The sequence below is a fragment of the Scatophagus argus genome, chromosome 4 (genome assembly GCF_020382885.2).
Source record: "Scatophagus argus isolate fScaArg1 chromosome 4, fScaArg1.pri, whole genome shotgun sequence".
In the NCBI taxonomy this organism is placed as follows: Eukaryota; Metazoa; Chordata; class Actinopteri; family Scatophagidae; genus Scatophagus; species Scatophagus argus.
The window spans coordinates 6418381-6442807 of NC_058496.1; the positions used below are offsets into that span (position 1 = coordinate 6418381).

Consider the following 24427-nt stretch of genomic DNA (forward strand, 5'->3'; position numbering starts at 1 on the left):
TTTTGCTCAATCACCCTTTCCAGTCCAAATAAGAATATTTTTTTATGGAAACCCTTAAGAATGAAATATCTGCCAAAATAAATTATAATTACCCAGATAAAGTTAATTATTAGAGGACATCTTAAATATGACCTTTAGGCATTTGCAGCTTTGAAATGTGATGGAGTGTGCTGCTTCCAGTTGTACATACTGCATAATATCGACATTGACTAATACCGGTAGAGCTTTATGATATTCCTCTTTTTCCCCCCTCCACACTCCCCCTAGTACTTTTAGAATCAAAATAGTTGGTTTAGATTCCCAAATCCCGGTGAAGTAATTAGAATGTGCTCACCATTAACTTTTATAGGCTGGACTTGGTGGTGAAATAGCAGATCTGTGTTTTTCAGTGTGTGACATGCTTGGCAGACTAATTATGGATATGAGTCCAGTGCTGTAATTTGCCCTGTTTGACTGTGTTGTGTTCTCAGCAGCCAAACTACATGACAAAAATATTTCCCTCTTGCCTCATTTAGCACGGTCTGGATCTGAGGCTCCTATCCCAGTGTGTGGCTGCATGTTACTTCAGAGTACCTGTTAGTGGTAGTTACTGTGTTTGAGCATGTGCATTAGCAAAAATGCTTTCATGGCAGTGAGTAGGTGTATGTGTGTAAAGCCACAACTAGAAAGTGTTGAAAGCCTCAGCTAGCAAGATCGCATCCAGGGTGACTAATAAGCTTAACATGAGCACGGCTGTGTTCGAAAGCATGGTGCAGTGAAAGAAGTCTTCAGTGTTGAGAGAAATGCAGAAATGGCTCCCTAGGCTGCTACTAATTCCTTCACCCCCCTCAAGCTTCAATCAGACTGTGAACCATCTTACTGTTAGCTATGGCTTCATAGTATTTCCAAACTGCAATGTGAAAGTACAAGGCTTTATAAACAGAGTTCAGGACAGAGTGCATCCAAACGTTTTATCAGTTTGGCGAAGCTGTGTGTGTTTGGTTTTAGAGGCCAACATGAGTGTTTCAAGAATTTGCGAGTGACATATACACAGAGGACATTTATATTCAATGTGCAGGATCTATAGGTTATAAACAGTATTGCCTGGTCTGGTTTTATGCTCTGTCACGTGTTAATTTGATTAAAATGTACGATTGTAATACATGTTTTTATATTCAAACAGAAAAAAAAGTGTTAATGTGATTACATAATTATGTAAACTTGTGTTTCATATTCTGCTGTGATTGCTCTTGAACCGCTGCTTGTACTGTAGCTCACTCCTGTGTTTGGCTACCCAGCAGGGATCCAGTAGTTGTGTTGTCTTTAGCCCTAGACTATGCAATTCTATCCACATGTGACTCTTCTTTGACCATGTGGCTCCTTGAAGTGTGGATTTATAAGCCACTTCACACTCCTGTGTGGGAGGGAGGCTGAGTTAAAAATAGGCAGGTTTGGAGGTAGTGAGCAGCCCGCACTGTGTGAGGTGCTTAAGAACACACTGAGGAGTATTGGCATTCTCTTTGCATATCATTTATATGTGTCAATAATCAATCTGAATGTTAAACCAGTGACTGTAATACACCAGATCATCTGGTATAACAATCTCAGGGGCTTGTATAGCACTCAGGTTCCGCTAAAGTGGCAACTTATGGAGTTTAATAATAAAAGGTACTTTGCGGAATTACAACATCTAAGACATCAAGTGGCTTCATTTACAAAAAAACACCTTTAGGTCATTTATCATATGTTTAAACTGTGTTTGTGTGTCTATAATACTTACATTTTATGCTTTTGAACATTTGTGGGTATAAAAGAGAAGGTCTAAATCGAAGCAGCAAGGAGGCTGAGATTCCCCGACTTTTAGCACCTTGGATTTGGTCTCCTAGAAATCCAGTTTTTATGTTTCTAATTTGTTTTGACAACTACACCTTAAGAGAAATATTAACTGATTGTATTCAGTGTACATATTTTTACAAGTAAAGAAAGTTCTACCTGTTTGGGGGTGGGTGGGTGGTTGACTTAAGTATTTTGTATGGTTTCGGCAGCTTTAGTTAAAGCCATGCTAGGGAATGTTTCAGTTGAATGAAAATACTGGAAGTCGCTGTTGAATGTTTGTCAATATATATCCAAGGCCTTGAACTTTCCCTCAACCAAGTGCTTTGTGCATCTGAACATAACCTTAAAGATAGGCAATGGATTTTTGACCACTAAAAGTTACTACTTTTTGTCACTAGAATAATAAGATCATGTTTGACAGTATTGCCCCACAGTTCTTTTCCCTCACCCAATACCTCTGATGGATTACAGATCTGCCCCTTATAATGGAGGTTTTATAATGGTGCTTGTAGTGAAGAACAATGAGGTTTCAAATCCTCAGCAGATGAGAGGTGGGGGGTGGCTGTTATTAATGAGGATGAGGACCTTCTCACCTGTAAGGTTGGTGACCTCTAGTTGAGTGCCACAGCCCCCCCCCCCCCTCCTATCTCCATCTCATCTTTGGGTCTACAGCGCCCCACTCTCTGGTCAGGATTCAATTACTTCTGCCTGGCTGACCCCTGACCTCTCCTCCACCACGATGAACCTCCTTTTCTGACCCAGAGAGTGGTGCCACTGTTAACGTTCTCCATCACTTCCTCTTCTGCCCCTCTTACTGCTGTCATCGGCCTTCATATGGAAGTCCACAACTTTGTTGTAGAAATTCGTTTGATACTATATTGTATAATCACTTGAATTTTATTGGCTGCAAAAGCAATGAAATGTTAACTGAGATAAATTTTCTTCATCATCTGAAATTTACTCATACACCCGCGTTTTAGAGTTGTTGTTTTTCTGTATTTATAGATCGATGTTTCAACCTCGCTCTAAGCTGCAGTCGATGATTGTTAAGCCATCGCCGTCTCTTAATCACAACGCAGATACCTGTTAATTACCAAACGAGTTCAAGTGTTTTTGCTGCTTAAACAGGGATTTGAGATTGATGTGCTGCTTTGCCCTGGGTCGAGCGATGTGCGCAGTTGACCATTTAATGAATCATTGTGGGTTCTGTGCACAGAGGCTGAACGAGATAAAGAACCCGGAGGATAAAGCAGTGGGTATATTAATAGGCAGCTGCTCGGACGACACTGTTTGGGTATTGGGTCAGGGATAAAGCATGAACTTGTAAACTCACTGAGGGGCCTCTTCTCCCTCCCTCCCTCTCGCTAACTCACTCTCGCCCTTCGTGGTGTCATCAGTTAGCAGAGCTGGGCTCGATAGCCCAGGCAGCTCTACAAGAGCAGCGATTTAGACATCTCTCTGATTCTCATCCCCAGCAGAGTTCACTCAAAGGTAAGCCAGTAGTTTGCATCCTCAGAGACGCTCATCTTCCTCTGCCTTTGTTCTTTGCCGTCTACTGTTTTGCAAATACTGTATGCCTTCGATGCTATTGGCATGGAGTGGGAATTTCATGTCATCTCTTGAAAATCTAAAAATGCATTTAAAAAAATACATCTGCAGTTCTATGATATATAATGGGGAGTTCATGTATTCAGTAAATGACTCCCCCCACCACCACCCCCACTCACTATCCATAGGTGTCACTAAAGAGAGCACCTCCCCCTTTCCTCTCTCCCACTGACCAGCAGCCGTGACAGAGGCACACAGTCAACTGCAGCGTTTATTCCAGCCGCCTGGCATCTGAGGTGTGGTCCCAGTGGATCGTTTTGCCGTGATCACAGTAGGCAGTGGGAGGTTAATCCCAAGAGAATACAGACTCAGTCTCTCCCCCACCTCCAGCCTGCACCCAGGAGCCTCACATCCCCTCTTGTGTAATGGCCTGATGGAGCTCTGTGGTCTGTGGCCGACTCCTACCCAGATTTCACTTCTGCTCTGAGCTCTCAGATCTTTATGACATTTTCAAAGTCCTCTAGCTACTTTACAGAACATAACAGTGAGCAGATGATTTTTCATCTCTTTTACAATGATCTAATATACCTAGAGGAAAGAGACTAAACACAAAAATAAAAGCAATTTTAAATTTTAACTAAGAGTTTTTTGTGTCCTCCAAAATAAAGAATTAACTGTCATCATTGATAGATTTGATTAGCTGCAGTGTGAAAGCAAATGGAAAATACCAAGGCTAAAAATATTACATTTCCTCATTAGTATTAGTGATTAATACTGATAATATATTTTTTAGAAAATGTGTGCCTTCCAATAGCCAGCTATGAGAATTATCCCTGTTAAAACATGTTTTGATATACATTTAGTTTGTTCGAGCCCAGATAAATTATTTCAGATGGCAGAATATGCATCTGTTTTTCCCTAGAGTCTTTCACACATATCTGTGCGTAATTAATGTGGATTTTGACAGATGGAGAAAAAATGTCCTTGTAAGAGAGAAGGGTACATGCCACAATGTGTGAAGTGCAAGCACGGAGGGAGCCTCTTGTATTACTTGTGGCCCATGCCAGCTGGAATAGCCAGATTCTTACAGGTAGAAAGTCAAGTACTAAATATGTGCATTAATCATTGAAATTCAGTGCCCACCATAAGTAGGCCATGTTATTTGTTGTTACAGTTGGAAATGAATGTGAAACATTCTTTCTAAATTTGTCTTTGGGTAAAATTAAGCTCGTGCTATACAGTGTATCTCCATCCATGGTAACTTTCATGAAATATCCAATAAAGTGCTATTCCTTTCAGTGATAATTGTGACTGGAGGTCATTTTTATATTAAATGCTTGAAATTGCCTTTTCTGTGTGTGTGTGTGTGTATGTGTGTGTATATGTGTGCTGTTGTTTGAAACCATGTTATTTCTGAATGCATCAGGGTCTGACTTAAATATTAGTGTAACTACATTATCACAGTGTCTTTGCCTGGTAGCAAACATGTACAAATGAGGATTACAACTCTTCAGAAGGCAACAGGTCATGGTTGGTAAGCTGCCCGGGGGGGGTCACTGATATAGAGTCACTTTTGACAGGCTGTGGAGGAGGCTCTATTGTTGCTGGTGTGTCTGGATGTTACCTGCAGGCACTATCACTGAGACTACAGTATTATCCTATTATTAGGCTTAGTTGTTTACGCTTATTACTGCTTGTCAGGTAGGCTGAGAATCCTTCTGAAAATGAGCATCTGCAGAAAAATACATGACTACTTCTTTATCTCATTCAAGTACATCGGCTTACGATAAATTTCAGAGGCCCTTAAGAATGTCTTGATAGGACTCAGCAAACAAAAATTTAAGGTTTATGTTTACATGCGAGCGTTTGATTCTATGAAACGGTGCCACAGACAACGGTGGTTGGCAGTCAGTGTAAGGATGTGAGAAGCGTCTGTTTTATATGTATTAAAGCTGATATCGTTATGGTCTTGCTTCAGTTGAAAGTATACAGTAAGAGGACATCGCGGATTGAAACAGCCTCGATTAATGTCTCTGTTTGTAGAGGAAGTGAACAAAATAAAAAAAGCCCATCATATGGTCTGGCAGATTTTGGGCACAGGACCAGGGATGACAAATGTGCTCTCGCAATAATTCAATCTGCTCTCATAATTCTCTAACTTTTAGGGACAGACAGAATGAAAATTTTCCGGCAGTTAAGCCGCCAAGTAAACGTCCAATAACTGTGATCAAGTGTTAGTTAGGATGCTTTTTCTCTCGCTTCATCTATTGACAGATTGAGGGGTACAAAGATACTGGGTAAGTGGCAGAAAGTTACTGTGAATATGTTAACGAGAGGATTTGGTGTCAGATCCAAAATGTTGTCATTTCTATTAATGTCACACCAATGATATTAAGTTTAAAGAATAGCAGAGAAGATACGGGGATATACTTGTGCTATGTGTGTACTGCAGTTGGTGATTAACATGGCTGCAGAGCATATTCTCATGCGTGTTGATGAACAGTTTTATTTCATGCTATTTATAACAATGTCATCTCAACATTTTAGCCTTGACAGCTCAAGTAAGACTGTGTTAAGATTATGTGTCAAGGCAACAAAAGGCAAACCCAACCTTCTGGTGTGAACTGGATTTTGTCAGCTTTGTGTACAAATCAAATGGCTATGTAAAAAACAAACCACACGTTTTCTGAATAGAATAAAATTTGGTACTGTAAGTTAAAATAAAGTAAAGTGAAGCATAAGCATCTCATAAGCATCATCATTTTTTTTTAGGTATTTAAACAAAGTATTGTTAGCTGCAGAGATGGCTGTTAAGCCTTGGGCAGTGTGATGCACAAACAGCTCATGGCTGCATTTAGACAGCGACGGGATCAGGTACAGCCGCTGCTGCTGGAACTGCCTCTGGGCCGATCACACTGTGTGTGGTACTGTCGTAAAGCTATTGTATCAAAAGCAATAATATACAAATCACTTTCTGTTTGCAGGGAAGGATGTATGTTCTGGTGATGGTTGACCCTGACGCTCCAAGGCGTAACAGTCCAACATCTGCTTACTGGAGGCACTGGTTGGTCGTGGACATACAGGTACAGTTAGTGTGCATTAACCTCTGTTCTCACTTAAAAACAACCTTGCATGTTTTGGTGGAGGGGACACGGGCAGCATTTGTTATTGGATTAGGAGCTCGTGGTACAAATTTATGAAGTGGATTTTTTTTTCTCAAAAATTGTGCATTTTCATAATCTCAGGGTCTCATTTGGCATGTCTTGTGTTTACATCTGCACTGGGGCCGATCGCAAGGCTGAGAAATTATGAATGGTTTTTAAGTCTAACTTGGTGAAAAAAAGGATGCCAAGTTCAAAAAATGTTAATTTTTCATATCATGTATCTTGTGCAGTAAATGCCTGTGACAAAAGTGTGGGAGTAAGTCTTTCTAAATGGCTGTGAAAGTTTGCAAGGCCCTGTCAGCAGCAATTTCCCTCTGCTGCAGAGAGCCTGGGACGTGTCAATGCAGGCGTGTGAGACTGAGATTGAGGAGAGCAGCATGCGAGGCGCACACTCTTTCTCCCATAGAGCTCCAGTCCCTCAGCTCCCCCTCCAGTGGAGAGATCTTGGCAGAGTGTCCTCCCTTCATCTGTTCCCCCAGGCAGAGCAGCTCCCCCAATGATCCACACTTCTCCATATTTTACACCCCCGAAATGGGCACCGCTCCGATCCCCTTATTTCTCTTCATATTTCACTCCTTTTTATCCATTCGTTTGTGTGTTTTCACAGTCTTGCATTCTAACGCCAAATGCGTGTTGAGTTGTTGATTGCCTCAAATATTTGGAGGTTTGCAGACATTTTATAATCCCGCGGGAACCGGGAGATCAACCCAGTAGATTAAGACTAGTGGTCTGAAAAACAACCACACAAAGACGCTTCAGCAATGTATCATTGCTGCTGTTTCATGTTATAAGGCATAGTTGTGCAGTAAAGCAAATGCCACATTCATTTAAAGATTCAAATGTGATGTATCTGGGATATATATTTTAGTAAACCTTTCAGTGGGTATAAATTCAGAATTCTGTGATCAGCTCGTCTGCGCTGCGCTTTAGAGATGATTTATGCAACCACACTCCTGCTTCCCTGTAAAAATGTTTACCTCATATCACTCACATGCATCTGTGATATACAAAAAAAAAAAAATAATAATTTCCACTTTATAAAATTACATTAGGCATCACCTTTGCTTTTATTTTTAAGCTCATAAAGTCTGTCTGGCCGTGTGACCAGCTGTGAATAAACAAATGTCTTTCAAGTGCTCAGACAAACCACATTCTCTCTAGCAATTCAATTTCCTGTCACTTGTGTGGGTGTTGACCTGCGTTGCCCATGTAGGGATTGGCCAATGTGAGGTGATGTTTTTCGGATTGTGACTGGTGGTTGGTCAGAAGGGTTAATGAGCCTTTTGAGTGATGCCAACCCGTAGTGGGAGGTGTTTAATTGACCAGTGTGGCTAGGTGGCATCACACAACCTCAGTTTTGTTTTTTGAAGTGTCGATGTGCATGTGTTGGTTTTTTGTTTTTTTTTTTGTTTTTTTTCATTTTTGTTTTTTGGGGTTTTTTTTTTTCAGTGCAGTTGTGATTTTGACGGAAATGTAGTCCAATTTATGAATAATGTATATAAATTTTATATACGTCAGCCAGAAATAATTGATAAATTATTGAGAAGTGCGTCATTTATTCTGTGTAATTTAGTTTCATCTGTATATAAGTTAAAGTACTATTCAATAGCAGGTTTGACATTTAAATTGCTCTTTCTGGCAATGTTTGTGATGGTAGATTGTTTTGTAAAGCAAAGTAGTTTCTTTCAGTGAAGTCAGAGGTCATGCCTTCAAATGTCAAATGGATCAGTGTTTTGATCCTCACTCGTAAAACAGTACGAGCCGCAGTAGCCATATTCCTTCATATATATTCATTAGTCCAAGGTCATGCAGAGCTGCCCTAGTTTGTTGATGTTTCCATAATTAGTGTGTATTCTTTATCCATAGCCACAGCTGTGAAGGTAACAGATTTCCTTAATTCAGCCGAGAGTGAAGTGAGGTCAGGCTGGACTGAGCAACAGGGCACCATAGATTTACACTGATTCTCCAGGTGAGGTCTCATTAGAGAAGCGATGGTAATAGAACAAGGACATACTGGACTACCCTGCGTATTACAGACTCATCATTCACCTTGCTTTGAGCTGCATTATGTAGCTAGCACTTCACTTGTCAAAACACATGCTGAGGACCTCCTCACTATGTGTCAGCAACGCCAAAACTCTCTTGAACCACAGAGAGAGGTTTGAGAGCCTGATATTTGTAGCCACGTACTCTACAAAGCATGCAGTATTCATCCACAACTAGCCTTATGTGAAGCAAAATTTAGCATTAGCTTTAGCGTTTGATATATTGAAGATGTTATGGTCTACGGTCTGACAAATCTGTCCTTCAAAGGCAAGGAAGACAAAGTTTAAAAAGAGACATTCAAGTTCTAGGGCTGTAAAAGAGATGATGCCTTCATTTTATGTATTGACTGGTTACCTAGCAACAAAAAAATCATTGACATTGACCATAGACCAAAAAAACTGTTAAAGATGAAGTGAAAAATGCCTTTTTAACCCTTTTGTATCACATCCTGTTGTGTGCCCCTTTATGCCAAACAATTTAAAAAACAATTTCTTTGCATTTTTATATCAAAATCCATGTTTTCTCCCTGCAAAATAAAATAGGACGTGTGCTGAACCAACCAGTTTCAACCAGTAATAAAATGACATCCACCCATTAATCACCATCGCCTGCCCAGATGTAAGATTCATTAGTTAGCTAACTTGCAACAGCACCTCATGGAGTTCGATTACGCCTGCGTGCTTCGGTAACTGAAGAAGGTTGAAGGTGTTGAAGGAGGCACGTAGTCCTCTACAATTGATGTCAGGATAGCAACCAGCTTGGAATCACTGTGACATTCTCCATGTTTATTATGACGCTCCCACATGTCATTGTTCAGAGTTCCAATGTGATGTCCCACCTGCCCTGTTTGACTCAGAGATACAGCACTATACAGCAGCTGGACTCTCTGGACACAAGCTGTTTCATGTAGGCTTTAAGATGGCAGTTGCTGCTAAGCTTGGGTAGTTACCGTAGCTGGACAGTTTTAGCTGGTTTTGGCTGTATTGACTTGTCTGTTTATCTTAACTGTCTTTTGACTTTAAAAGCTTCTACCTTGCTGTAATAACTAACTTACTAGATGTGAAATTTAGCTCATCCACATAGACATCAACACACATTTCTAAATATAAGTAACCGGACAGCTTGGGGTGCAAGACAGTCCTATTTTAATGTTTATGTCAAGTGTCAAATCTTTTATTTAACTGGCTGTTTATCATTTATCTTGTCATTACTTTTGACTGTTCTGAGAACAGTTTACTCAAGCAGTCAAGTTTAAGCTTTGTAGCTCTCGTTTTCTCCCACCAGCTGTCCAGTTTATTTTAAGGACTCGCATTATTAGATGCTGTATGTGCATTTTCATCGCAACTGCCCATTTTCAATGACCCCCCGAGCTACAGAAAACTGTAATTTAAAATCTTCTGCAACACACACACTGTGTTTTACATCAATTATGGACAATTACCAAAATAACCATCAACAGATTGTTGTCTAGCTCTCAAAGTCGAATTCCAGATTGTGAGCCTCTCCCTCCTTCTCTCTGCTCTCCCAGAGTCTAAATCAATGCAGATGTTCCGGTATGGTCTCGGAGCGATAATTACTGTAACAAGCAAATCATTAGTATGTGAATAGAGGCAGCTTATATAAATACAGCACTGGGTGTTACTTTTACTTGTTAATACTTATTCTCTCATTATAGTTTCGGCAGTTTGTGAGTCAACATGATGCAATATGAACTTGTAAAAGAGTGCTACAGTTAAAGCTCTTTCCTGCTCTGAGAAAAGCCAAGGTGTTCATTATCGCTGTAAAATCCCATTTAAACAGCAAAATATACCCTTAGGTTTATGGATTTTTACTTACTGATTTATAATGTGTGAAGTTTCTCTGCTGAGGGTTTGTCTCCATGAAAGGTGCTCTGTGTCTGAAATACTTAACTTTTTCTGTACTATTCTACTATCTCTGCTGTGCAGAGAAAGATAAGTATTGCATTTTCTTGACCTAAAAATGATATTTTTTGTTAAGATAAGATAATAAAATAAGATAATCCTTTATTAGTCCCATAACTGGGAAATTACAACACAGTGATTCAGTGATTCTTTAGAAAAAGAAAAAAAAATCAGTTGTGCAAATATATGTATTGTATATATTCCCAAGAAGCAAAAGCATTAAGTCTGTCATCACTGTAGTCATTTTACTGGATTGATAGTATTTTTCTTATCAACAAGCTACATGAGATTCATGACCCATCAAGATCTCTTCCGGCTCTGGCGTCCTATTCAGTCAATTTAGTTCTTCGTTTCCAGATTCTCGTCAGTAAGGATTGGAAGCCATCATATGTTTGTTAACTTCCTGTCCCTGGCTAAATGAAGGTTGGACGGTTTGGCACACGGCGTCCTGTGCTCATTATTATGGTACATGAGGGATATGAATGCTTTAACATCCATCTCTGTTGTAGCAGCTCCCAAAGGCAGGCAGAGCCTGTGTTCTGCTGCTGATCAGGCAAATACAAACAGTGAAGTATTGTGACTGTATCAGACCAGCTGGCTTTGTGTTTGTGAATTCTGCGGCCTGCAGAGATCGTCTGCTCCACACCTCAAAATGTCCTTTAACTGCAAACTATTAGGCGTGTAAGTCCTTACTGCATTTCATTGAAAAAGGATAACACTGGTGTTACTTTGTGTCTTTGTTATTTTCAGTCATTCACATCTACAGTCAAAAAAATTTTTGATGTGGTATTGTTACAGTGGCTTTGTTTAATGAATAAAAACCATGTGCCAACATCACAGCTGTACAATACAACAATGTGAACAACAGTAGTTCATGTCACAGAGGAGTAACTTTATCAGGCTGTGGTTACGCAGATGCACTTTCAAGCAGGATGAATAGTTTGGTTCCTATAAAACGATAATGTAACATGATGTTTATCCTCCAACACTCCCTCTTTGTCTTGTCTTAGAAACATTTCTGCATACACACTGAGTGACTGGAGTGTAAAGTATGTCTTAATCTTGTTAAGTTACAGTTGATGTCAAGTTCTGCAGAAACAGTCTCACTCACCAGTCATTAGTGTCTGAGCAGCAGCAAATGATAGCACCGAGTGTTGAAATTGCATTCTTAACCTCTGCAATAGCCTTTGAGTTTGTTTTAGCAAAATACCTATCCAATATTGCAAATAAACATACATAATTGCATTGTTCTTTATCCTGCAATTATCCCTACTGTGGCATGTTATGATTTTAAGCGTTTATTTTTGACAGACAGCTGCCCCCATATGGAAGCCAAAAACAATTTCCCAAAGGCCAGTCGAACCATAGCTAGCTTCATTGTGAGAACAAAGAACCATTGGTATTATTCATAATTAAACTCTTATTGTGTACTCTGCTGAATATTTCCATTCTTCTGCCTCTCTCCTGCTCACTCTCGTTTCCCCTCTCGGTACTTTGCACCTCGTGCTGGGAACATCTGTCTGGCGTCAGAGTGGAGCCTGGCTGTGCAGATTGGAGCAGGTAGAGGAGCACATTGTAGCCCAGCTAATGATGAGAGTGTCTGCCCTCTCTCTTGGAGGAGACGCAAGCTGCTGCTTCACGCTCGCTCACTCCACTCATACGCCCAGGGAAACAGATTTCCAAACATATGCAGTATGTTTTTAATCCAGTTGAGCACTTCATTTCCCAGCAAACACAAATAACCTTACGGGACATCCATATCTTATGACAAGGGGGTGGGCGCAAAGGAATTGAACAATTTTCCTTTTTAATGTGATTTTTTTTTTTTTCCCTCCAAAGTTGCTAAACATGCTCGTAACCCAGGTTAACAGTTTGCTTGTTTATGGTTTCACAAACTTTTACACAGAAGTGCCTCCTGGCTCAAAGTCATATGAAGCAACTTTATCCAATCTTAACTCCACTCGGTGCACCTGTTGTCATCCTTTGTTTAAACTTAAACTGATAGCATAAACACATGTTCTTTGTGTGACGAACAGATTGTAGCTGATAATATTCTGTATGTAAGAAGTAAGAAAGCTAAGTACCTGTTTACTATACGTGATTGGGAGTTATTTAAAGAAATGTTTAACAGTTGTTTGAGAAGGAAGTGAGAAAACTGTTTTGCATTTTGTGTCGCTGCATTTTGTATTGCAGCTTGAATTAGTTTAGAGCCTGATAAAGTTTACATGCAGGTCATTCATCTTTTTCATAGTTATTCCGAAATCTCCCTTGGTGCAATTCAACAATAGCCCTAAACATGAAGGCCCAGCTGGAGGTGCTTAACATTTAGAGCAGTGTTCATCCTGCTGTCAGCTACAGCCAGACAAATGTCAGAGGTGGAACTGCATGGAGTTCAGCTTTTGGAAGTCATTCCCTCACTGAACCTCATCACACTCTCCTCGCAGCCTCTCAGCCAGATTGGGATGTTAGTGTTTGTTAGTTTGGCTTTTTTAGCTTCAGCTTTTTTTCTTTTTTGGGGGGTGGGGGGTAGCCTTTCCTAAAGACAGTTTTAATTTGCGTTAGGGGGGGGGTGTGCTGTCTGCACACATGTGTGATAGAGTTTTAAAAAGGCTATTAGAGCAGGACGCAGTGACTTGTGGGTCCTGCCCACTTCATACCTGTCACTGTGGCTGTGTCCCTATCGCTCTGCTACATCTGGAACCCACCCCCCTCGTTCTTGTGTACAAACGGCCTTGTAAAAATACTATTGATTTTATCTTACTTGCAGCTTATTAACAAACAGGTTCTTCTTCAGTGTGGGCTGCTGCTCTCACTGTTCTCCGCCACCTAAAGGGAGAATTACATAAGAATCCTCCGCTCAATTGTCAGCTCCATCCCCCGTCCATATACAACAAACACACACGCACACATACACATAAACACACATGGACACACACAGCGCTGTAGCTGATAACCTACTAAGCCTCTTGCCATCTCTATAACAACTGACCTCCCTGCTTTGGTTGCCGTGGTGAGATGATTGAGGAGATTTCACTGCATGAAGAACGTGAGCTGTTATGGTTTCTTATCGGAAGCTGTGAATGCTGTTTGGGCAGCGAGGAAATAATCACCCATAAATTATACTTTTCACGAATTGCCTAACAGTTTCTTTGTCTTTTTCACGCATAGACAGAAATTCATGTAACTTTTCTTATTATTTAAGGACATAGGCCTTGCTACATGAATGAATGTTCACCCTGCACACTGTCCTGGATATATCACGATTACTTTCCAAGAAAACAAGGACAACCTGGAAAGCCCTTTTTGATCCAGTCTGTCACACTATAGCCTAGCAGAGGAAAAAAGGGAACAGATTGGACCTTCTCCATGCAAATGCAGTTTAAAACCAGTGGCTCTGCACACATAAAGACGCTTCTTTTAATATGTGCCCCCTTTCTTCACACCCACGACCATTGTGTATAAAATCCTGTTTTTCCTGAAAAGATTTCTAGTCGCAGCCGCAGACAATGTTCCCCCACACAAGCTGTCGTCTTTGTCATACCCCCCCTTCCCCCCCACACCCCTCCCCTCCACTTCAGTCAGTAAAGCAGGATCTCTGGCAGTCGGCCCTGCATGCGAATTCATGTGTTTCAGGGTGCAGGTGGGGGGCTTGCTTGAGTCTACCTACCTGTTCCCCTGTAAACTGGTCAATTTTGACAGACATGGACCGGGGGGGGGGGCAGGCATGGAAACCAGAAGGAGGGAGAGAGGGGCGGGTAAATGAACAAATGTCAGGGTTAGTGGGGGGTTGCTGAGGCCGTGGCTGTGGAAAATGCTTCCTCTCAGGGGTGTCTTCTGATAGGGTACGGTGAAGGGGAGTGAGGCATGCTGATAAAAACAACTCACTAACAATTATGTTCACCTAAAATAGCCCTTACTTAAGTATATAGCATGCTTGCCAGTTAATTGTACACAAAAACAAAGACTTCACAAAAGACCTCCTGCAGCCAATGTATTTTCTTGTATTTTGGCATGATAATTAAGTGTGACAGCTATGAATGCAAAGTTGGCAGATATTGTAGTGGCCTGTCTAACTCTACATACTGATTATGATTGTTTGTATTCCAAAAGTTATATTGAACTATAAAATTAGAGAATCACAGTATAATGCACAGAGCCATATTCTATAATTGTTACCAAAGCTTTGTGATGGAGATTTGTCAGTTCTTATAGATAGAAATTGTAAAACAGTTTTGCTCTGCTTTTTTGAATATTAAACTGTTCCTATTTTTGTGAGTATTTTTGAGTGCTTGACAATTACGAAAATTGTCCATTCTGTGCAGATTACAGCCCGTGTCTGTTCCTTACCAAGCAGCTGTCTGCATGGTATTTAATAACAGCGTTTTTAATACCCTAAGAAGATAATGCTTTTCATAACGGCAAGCGAAAGCCACCATCGATACAATGCGTTCAGTGGAAGAAGCCAACGTTTATCCGTGTTACACTTGAATAATTTGTGTACCATTGCTGCATTTCCTTTGAATTGTTCTCTGGATTTGTTCAACTTATTCTTATTGATATGCTGTAGGACTAACAACCATAAAATCTACTAAGACCTCTGATCTGTACTATTGACCATTATCATAGCCAAGAGGTTTGTTACAATGTGGTATTTTTATGCTACAGTTGGTGAGAAACCTGTTTACATTCCAGGGTGCTGTATAGTTCACTTCTCTCCGCAGCTCAGTCGTATTCCAAAGCACTGTATAGATTTCTTTCAGCTGATGAAATTAAAAAGACAGCAGTGTGTGTGTGGTGTGCCTTCCAGCAACACGATTTGCCTGTGAGTTCACGATACGGGTTGAGAGGGGAGTTCCTTTGGGGGGGATTAAATAGCTCCCTCTCTTCCTTCCCTCCTCCCCTGCCCTCCATACTTGCAGAACACAAACAGCTTGCAGGGCTGTACAGTACTTGTACAACATGTTTGCCACAGTGCTGCTCACAGGTAACAATAAGCCAAGGTCAAAGGTTAAGAGGGATTGTGGAGCTCGGATTCTTGTGTGTTCCTCTGGCAAACATTGTGCGCACAGGCACAGGGAACAGTGCCCATAGTATCGCTGGGAGACAGAGAGAGCTTGGCAGAGAGGGGGGTATCAAGACAAACAAGACTATGTCGGGCTGGTCTGTAAGGTTAGGGCGGTCTTAGTGCTCTTAGACTAGTCTAATGCAAGATAAGAGTTGTCTTTCAGTTGTAACAATCACACCTGCTGACAACCTGAGCCTGCCCTCGCTGGGAAGTGACAGCATAGGTGGATTGTTCAAACCACTTAAATTGGTGTGTCTCAGTGTTTCACCAGGGTTCTTGTAAACTGGATGTCAGACAGTGTAAATAGGTGCAGGTGTCTTTTAATCGTGAAAGGTTTATCCACAGAGATTTTTTCTTCATTGGAGATATTTCTTATACGAAATTATAATTAAGTATTATTAGTGTCACAGTAATTGTCAAAAGTGATTTATTGTGCCCTCTTGCTGGGTTGTATTGTTATATTGAATAGAGCTGCAATGATGAGTTGATTGATGGGAAAACTAAATGCCAACTACATTGACGATCAATTAATCATCACTTTTCAAGCGAAAACGTTAAACATTTACTGGTTCCAGCTTCTGAAATGTAGGAATTTGCTGATTTTCTAGTCATTTATGATAGCAAGTAAATTACTTTAAATGCACTACTGGAGTAAATGTACTCAGTTACATTACATAACTACCTTTTCCACCTCTTAAACATACAGGCAGCAAATGGGTTGTTTTCTTTTTTTTAAATCCAGTTAAAAATATTGGAGTGAAGGGTTCGGTGTCAAGAAACAATCAATATCGAATGAGCCAAGAGAAAAGAGTTGTCAAAGATTCTTGGAAACTAATTAAATAGTATATGTATTGTTGTAAAATGGCCTATAAAATTACATACAAATACAGAAAGTTGAAAACTACGCAGTTTTGAGCAACTGATGAACTTGGCTGTCTATCTGAACTCTGACTTTTGGTTAGATTAAAGCCATAGTCAAAGTCTGTCTTTGTGAAACCAGATTCCTGCCTCCGTCAGGCTCTTTGAATGGAAAGGAGATTATCCATTTAATCTCTTAATCAGGCACACTATACAGAGTTGGTCCTGCGCCTGAAACCTCTGTCCTGATCAGATGTATCATAGCCACCTTTTGCAATGATTCCCTCTAACCCACAGACTAATTCAGGTTCGCTCTGGCACTGTTATACATGTTCCTCTCCAGCTGTCAGTATATTATACCCTTGGTGCCCCGTTAAAATGAAACCCAGACCAATGGTGCATAAAATCGAATGTGGAAATATGTAGATTTTAGAGCGCAGCTTTTTAAAATCCCTCATTCCCACCAAATGTATTCAGAATAAAGGCAGGTGTTTCATAACATCAGGTTACTGTACATTTTGCACACTATATGTTCCCCAAAAGTAGGAATTAATAATGAAGATGCTTTTTGGCCTGAAATTGCTATTCAAACAATTATGTACTTAGTTTTCTTCCAACAAATGCATTCCACATTATTGTTTTGCCTCATAGCAAAGCACCCAAAAGACTAAAACCTTTCATTTCAGCAAAGGCCGCTATTGGTCACCATCAATAAAAGCATAAAAGCATTTATTTCCCACGTTTGTCAAATTAACAGCATACTCCATCTCCCATAGGACTTGTAAGGTTCATTAACCTTTCTGTGAAGTGGGACAGGTTTCCAGCAGTTACCATAACCTCTGTCTCGCTCCTACCTCAATTATAATAGAAGAATTAAACATCCAGCGATTCAAAACAGTAATGCTGCCTCTTAAATCCCTTTGTACCAGCTCTCAGTTGTTAATGACTAAAGACACTGAATGAACTATGCAGTTATCAACAGATATAACCACAGACAGAAGCATATCAAATGGCTACTCTTACCAGCAGGGATTACTCGCCATACATGTACAGTTTTTGTTTGATGGCCAGATTTTACTGTTTCTAAAAGTGTTATTTTGCATTTTTAAATGGAGGGTGGAATTTGTTTTCTGTGAATTACACAGTACTGGATTAATGGTACATGAAACAGCTCTCATTATGTTGGAAAACTGTGTCTCATCGGTATGGAAACACTTGTGGCTGTTGACTAGTTTATTAATCTCTGCAATTTTCATCAACATTTTCCTGTCTGATTGTGCCATGGCCCACTGTCCTTCCAAAGTCAAAAGAATAGACTGACCTTGAACTAATTAAATGGTCAATTACACGCCTGTTGATCTCTTTTAATTTTTTAATAATTAGATTAATTGTGTGGGCAAAGAGTTCGTTCTCTTGTCCACCTACTCCTCCTTCATCCTCCACCTCTTCCTCTCACTTCTCTTTCTCCTCCTCCTCCATGCCCAGGCCCACAAGGTTTCCATACTCATTTATTTTGTGTCACCGTTCACACTTCAAAAAAGTATTTAATTCTGTGCCATTGACTGTTTTAATAAGCTTAATCTTCCTCTTCTCTCTCTCCACCCCCTTACATCTCCCCCACTCTCTCATGTATTAATCAAAATCCAGCACGTGCCTGCGTGTATTTGTAGGCATACAGCTCTATTATAACCTCAGTTTACTATCTCCATGAATTTATGGTCTTACTGCCGGAAACTGCTGTAGCCATGGAGCAGCGAGGCCTTGTGTTTGTGTTTGTGCGTGTCTTCTGATGCTACTTGTCGGTAAGCTCAGGCTGGGATTTTCCAGTGCCACCCCCGTCAGTGGGAAGCCCTATATGGGGACATGTCAGCGCCTTGTTTGCTTGTTGTGCTGATGAAGCTGGGGGTGGGGCGAGTGGGCAGCCTTGTTCAGGTTCCAGGATTCCCTTCAAATGAGTCAGCCAGCCCCCACTCAAACTGACTGTTACCTTGGGAACTCATGCTTGGGCTTCCCTCAACAGTACTTAAGTACAGACTCATCAGCAGCACCCATTCTCACGAACGCACACACACACGCACACACACAGGAGCTGTAAGGACTCGGAAGCAGGACCCAGGTTGACTAAAACTATCTCATTAAAAGACTCTCACTTTGGCCTGTGCTCTGCCCTGTTAGGCCCAATCTGCTCCACGAGAATGAGATGACCAACCCAGCACGACCACTTTGTTAGGGCGAATTTGTAATGTATGCAAATTACAAGTGAATAGATGAGTGTGATAATGAGTTTGGGTGGCTACTTTCTTAAGTCAGTGATTTGGGTAATAGTATGCTTCCCTGCTAATGAGCACGACTGGTGTAGTGTAGGTTTGGTACACTGCATGTCTGGAGTTCACTTAATAACTGGACTGTTTACATTTTCCAACTCAGTTCATTATCAAAGCCAAATGAGTTTCTTTACTAAAGCCATTAGCTAACGTTGAGTGGGTTAATTTGTTGATGCACTGAAGCAGATCATGGGTGACTCCCACACTGGCTTTCACCCTGTCCTGTTGAGGCCGATCCATGCCGTTTAGCTGATCACCATTAGTGTTACTCTGCCAACTAGTCACCCCAGAATAATGAAAAATGACTTTTAGAGATGTGCTTCATTTAATAGGGGTCAATATTATCTGTTTTATTAATAAAGATATTTTTTTATTGTGATGATTAAAAATGAAAATGAGAAAAAAGGGTGATAATTTGATTCAGATTCAGAAAACTTTATTTATCCCACAATGGGAAATTCGGTTTGACAGTTCCCAGTCATAAGATGTTAAAATCAAACATAATAAATAACTCGTACATAACCATGTATTATACATTATACACACATTGTAACTGTCAGCTCAACGTATGGTCGTCAAATAGCGGACACACACATATTTTTGTCAGTATCAACATATATACACATACATATACATGTGTACCCATATACAAATGTACATGTGTATAGCTCCATAGCACCGTATAATCTTAAGCCAGAAGAAACCAAAAACAGCTAATACTCTGTGCTTTCTGTATTTAGCAGACTAATAGAAGATTTCATTTCATTTCTTACAATTTCCCTATTTTAATGAGGGTGTGATTGAGGGAGGTGCAACTACATCACCACTTTGTAATGAAACATGGGTTAAAAAAAAAAAAAAAAAAAGTCAAACACGCTTTACAGATGCTGTAACTACCACACAACTACCACACATACAGCTTGTTGCTTGCTGTAAAATAAAGGTTGGCGTTACTCCCAGATCGTGCAGAACTGGGATGTGCCAAGGTCTCTTTCTGTGCCGTTTTGATCTATCTGAGAAGAAGAAGAAGACTGTGACCTGCATAGGCCACACACTGGCCTTTGAAGAGTACCAGAGAGCTCCTGGTAGAGTCACATAGTGTAGCTTGAGTTTGCAGTGCAGGTTGAAAAGGGGGAGGCCGTCTGCTAGGTGAGCTCTGACGCCGTTCTGAGGTACCTGGTTCCCTCTCTTCACACTCCTCAGTTACAGAGCCACATATAGGGGTTTTTCGTTCACCTTTCCTCAGAGAATTTCACAGAGATGAAGTGTGGATCCTTGTCTGTATTGTTAAACCATCAAGCAAAGAGCAGCTCTAGGAGGCAAGTTGTGATGCTTGTTGTTGTTGCTGAGACCCTTCACAGTTTCTATGAGTGAAAGTCATAGACCAGCAAGGGAAAGCATTGGTGCTATTCTACCCCGTAGAGCTCGCTGTAGATGTGGTCTCAGATTTTTATACCACACCACCACCAGGTCAACTTTATGATGCCCTTGTGGCCAGCCATGACTAGGATCTGACTGCGGCATCAATGGTGCAGGCACACTGGGCTCTTTTGAGATGTTTGAGGGCCTCCCGGCAAAGATGGACCTGAGCTGGGAGAGTGCAGGGTTCAAAGTTCAAAGGCCATTTGGAATTGTTGGAAGAAAGAGTAACTTTCAAGTGGAGAACAGAACATCTAAAAGTTTTCTCATGTTCATGCCTACCGTTATTGGTGGATGAGGAGAAGCATGGGAGTCTGGGATTGTCGCTCTGTTCTCTCAGCAGGAAGTAATCTGTAGGGTAAAGAAGCCTTATTAACCAACAGTGAATCCTGAACTGTCTGTATCCTGCGTCTGATGTGACTGTAAGGCTGCAAGGACTAACAGGAGATATGGAGTCTGGCTGTGGTGGTGAAGCCCAATTCCTGCCTTATTCCTGGTCAACAAATGAAAGGAAAGGCATCAACTTGCTTAATTAAGTCTGCTTTCAAACTCTTTTTAGGAGCAGTGGCACCAGGTGCTCCGCCTGGATGAGCACGTTGAAGGCTGAGTGGTCTCTGTTGTACACTATGTTAGTAAAGTTTCAAAATCACAATCATTTCCTGTTATCTTTTCACTCACCATACTAGAGTATCTTATCACACAGCCATTTTAAATCCAGAAGTGGCAAATTACTCTGAAATCTTTCATTTCTACTTTCCACAAAATAAGTAAGTCCCCTAGTTGAGCAGTCGTGTGAATCCTCTCTTCCACCTTGGGGGAAAAATAAAATCTGTTTAACCTGTAAACGGCGAGGTTCCTTGTGAGACACAGACTTTTAATTCACAATAACCCTGCAAATGAATGGGCTGATTACTGAGGCGAAGATGAGGAGGCAGTCATAAGCACTTGGCTTGAGTGAAATAGGCAGGGGGGTGGGGAGGAGGAGGGAGGGGGGAGGGAGGTGGCTGTGGCGGTACAAGTCCAGCCTCAGAAATAGAGCTGTGAACACCATCTGTCATGCTCTCTCTCCCCGTCTGTTAGCCTGACTGCAAGTAAAAGGGAGAATGATGCTCTCAGAACTGCATTAGAAGGACGTGGGTGCTGATTGTCGTAGGTGTGGGTTTACAGGGTGTGCAAGGGAGGGGGAGGGAAGCAGTGGATATACAAGGAGGTGCATGAGTAACCGACAAAGGGAAGCACTCACCCACACAGAAAAGGAGAAGGGTTGTTGGGCAAGTGGGTATTCCTGGTGAAACCGCACCCCTGCACCCACCCACCACCTTCTCGCGGACTCCTACCTATTGGCTCTTGTCAGAGGATTCCTGGCGGAAGTTATGTAGATGTATTACACAAACACACCACTCATCTTCAGGCCTAGAGGTGTTAACTGTGCAAGTATAACATTAAGCTTAATTTCAAATGTTGACCAAGTTTACCTCGATGAGTTGTAGTTGGCTGAGAGACATAGTCAGGAATTAATACTGCAACTCAAATCAACTGCAAATCAACTCTGAACTAATTCAGATTCATGGTAAGGATTTTGATAAATGAGTTGGTCCAGATCAGCCTTGGTTGTGCTTCACCTGGAACAGAGAGGCGGAGTTGTTGCACTGAATATTGGTGGTTAGAGTGTCAGGCTATTACGTGACCCACAGAAAATAAAGCCCTGCTGCATTGATTTTTCCAGATTTTCAGAATTATTCATCGCTTATAACGTGTAGGTTGTTTGGGATCCTTTCTGCTTTTGTCTGAGTCACAGTGTGAAATGGAGTCAGTAAAGCATGAAGGCAAGCTGGGCCACGATGAACAACAAGGAGAGGCAGCATGAAGTGTCCGTAACACCACAGCTGGACTAATACTAGTGAGGTCTGGGATCTAATGAGGTAACTGAGTCTTCTGTTTGAGCACAGATGAAGAAATCCTCAGTGAAAATTCTTTCTTTGACATATAGGAACAAGCACATTCAATCAGTTCTTCATACGGTGTTTTTTATATTTAAATCCACACTGCTGTTTTCAGTGTTTGCCCTCCACAAGCAGATCAGAGGTCAGCTGTACAACAGCTTGTAGTGACTCTGTCTTTTTCCATGGGCCATCTCCCGGGGCACGTGTCTCCGGTTACTGAGCCTTGAACTCGGGGCCCCCCATTTGAAGGGTGATGTTCCCTACTCACTACACCCCCTGCTGCCACAAATACATCAGTAAATGTCTGGACAGTCTCCAGCAATGTCAACACAGTACAACAAATATTTAGATGATCGATGATAGCCCTAACTAGATTAACAACTGTGGTGGCATTTTCTAGACAGCTCATTGCTTCAGTTGTTTTTATAACAATCATCCAACCATAAGTCTGCCACTGCAAGAGTTTCCAGTGTTATTGTTCAGGTTTACTTTTTCATTTGGTATGTAAGAGGGAATTGACAACTGAGACAAAGCATTAAACCAAGTCCAGGCCTCCCCTGATTCAGTCCCCGTAATTTCTCTCCCACTCATGTTTACAGCTCACTGGTTCTTAGTCTCCCATATCAAAAACGATGCTCCCCTGTTAAAACACTGACACACCTTTATGCTTCAAAGTACACCGTTCTCTTCTGTTAAGTATTCAACAGCCATTTTGACACTTTCAGATTTTATCTCACTGTCAGGTTTTGCCTCTCCCACACTGCTCAGTGTGTGATTCACCATCACAGCTACCAGAATGGGTATTCCCCTCGTATGAGGATGCAAAGCGTAGTCACATTTAGTTTGACATTATAACCCTCCCGTTAAATCAGCCCAGATAATTTAGTTGTTTAAAAAAAGATTGGCTTGTCTTCCAACTAAAAACATAGAGCTAAAGTATTACTTTATGGAGAACCCTCACAATCATCAAACCTCCATGCTCTGTTATTTTTATACATTACAGTATGACCACAATATCAGGTGGTATTTTATATGTTCAGCTTTATGAATGATTGAATATGAATGATATAAACACATTACAATGTAACACCTGGATGAGAAAATACTTAGAAACGCTGATGGTGTGTTTCTTGGTAACTGCATAGATAATGAAGCAGATCCTCACCTCTCTTGGCTTTCAGCTTTTGAAATGACATAACTTACTAATTTCCAAGAGCTCGAAAATGAAGATGCCATACACTTATGCTGTGTGCTTGGATTGTGAGCAAACACAGCGAACAATTACAACCAGCCAAGCTACTGTTTTCTCTGACATCTGCCTTATGTAATGTAACTTTCATCCTCAGCTTGAGGCCAGCACAGACCATCCAAAATAAAACTGCTTGCAGTTTGTCAGTATATACGTCTGTATTGTACTGCAAAAGACTTACACCATGTAATCTTACGGTATATATTTGATATTTTGTCAAATTGATTTATGATTTTTGTATGCCGTATATTATGATAATATGGAAAATACAATATGGAACAACTTACAAGAAATCTCCACACGCTTCATGTCAAATGTGCATCTATTATGTATTTATTACACAGAGGTTTCAATATATTTTATTAAATATATGTCATACTCATGACATCCATCAGATTATTTCATTCTTTTAGGATGTGTCATCATATCTATGTTAAGATAATCATCCTTAGTGTTTAGAGGGTTATACTGTATCCGGCTTTTATTGTCGAGTTTTCTGCAGAGTGCCGAGTCTCAACACTTTTGACTTTTCTAACCCTGAGCTCAGAGTTTCATCCGAGCTGAGGATATGATTGATTCGAGATTAACTTCATCAATGCACTGTGTGGCTTTTGATTCCTTTTAACAAAGCTGTTATGGATTTACTATATGAAAAACTTTAAGTGGTGCCAGCAGCCACAACTTTATCATTAATGCAGCAACGCTTAAATGAGAGACCTTTGAAACCTTTGCTGTTCATCAGCTCATTGGGCGGTACAGCAGGCATTATGTGAGTTTTGTAATCATATTATATCCCTAAATTATGATGTCATCATTCCTAGATCTTTGCATGGGTGGGTTTTACAAGAAAATCAGTCCGATCCGGAGGCCTTGGCTGAATTTAGTTAGGTCAAACTACAGTGAATTCCAGCTTGTCAAGTAGCACTTTGTGCCCACAAATTTAACGGCACGACTTAATTTTTTCTGTAGAAAATTTGCAGCATAACATACTGCAAGAATACAATGATACACATGCTATGAGCTGAGCCGTTCTTAATACACACAATTAACACAGTGAGTGACTGTCAATCATTC

The 24427-nt window shown here is 40.8% G+C and overlaps 1 protein-coding gene across 2 annotated transcripts in view; it reads left to right on the forward strand.

Annotated features, from left to right (window-relative positions):
- LOC124058169 (phosphatidylethanolamine-binding protein 4) overlaps nucleotides 1-24427 on the forward strand; it is a 49624-nt gene that overhangs the window by 15358 nt on the left and 9839 nt on the right. Inside the window, exons 4-5 of one of the 2 annotated variants that reach the window (XM_046387133.1) lie at nucleotides 6348-6446; nucleotides 6851-7928. In XM_046387133.1, the coding sequence (XP_046243089.1) occupies nucleotides 6348-6446; nucleotides 6851-7027 (276 nt within the window). In that variant the 3' untranslated portion in view covers nucleotides 7028-7928. Of the gene's footprint in view, nucleotides 1-6347; nucleotides 6447-6850; nucleotides 7929-24427 lie in introns of those variants that run through there. The other variant, XM_046387132.1, reaches the window with a different exon arrangement.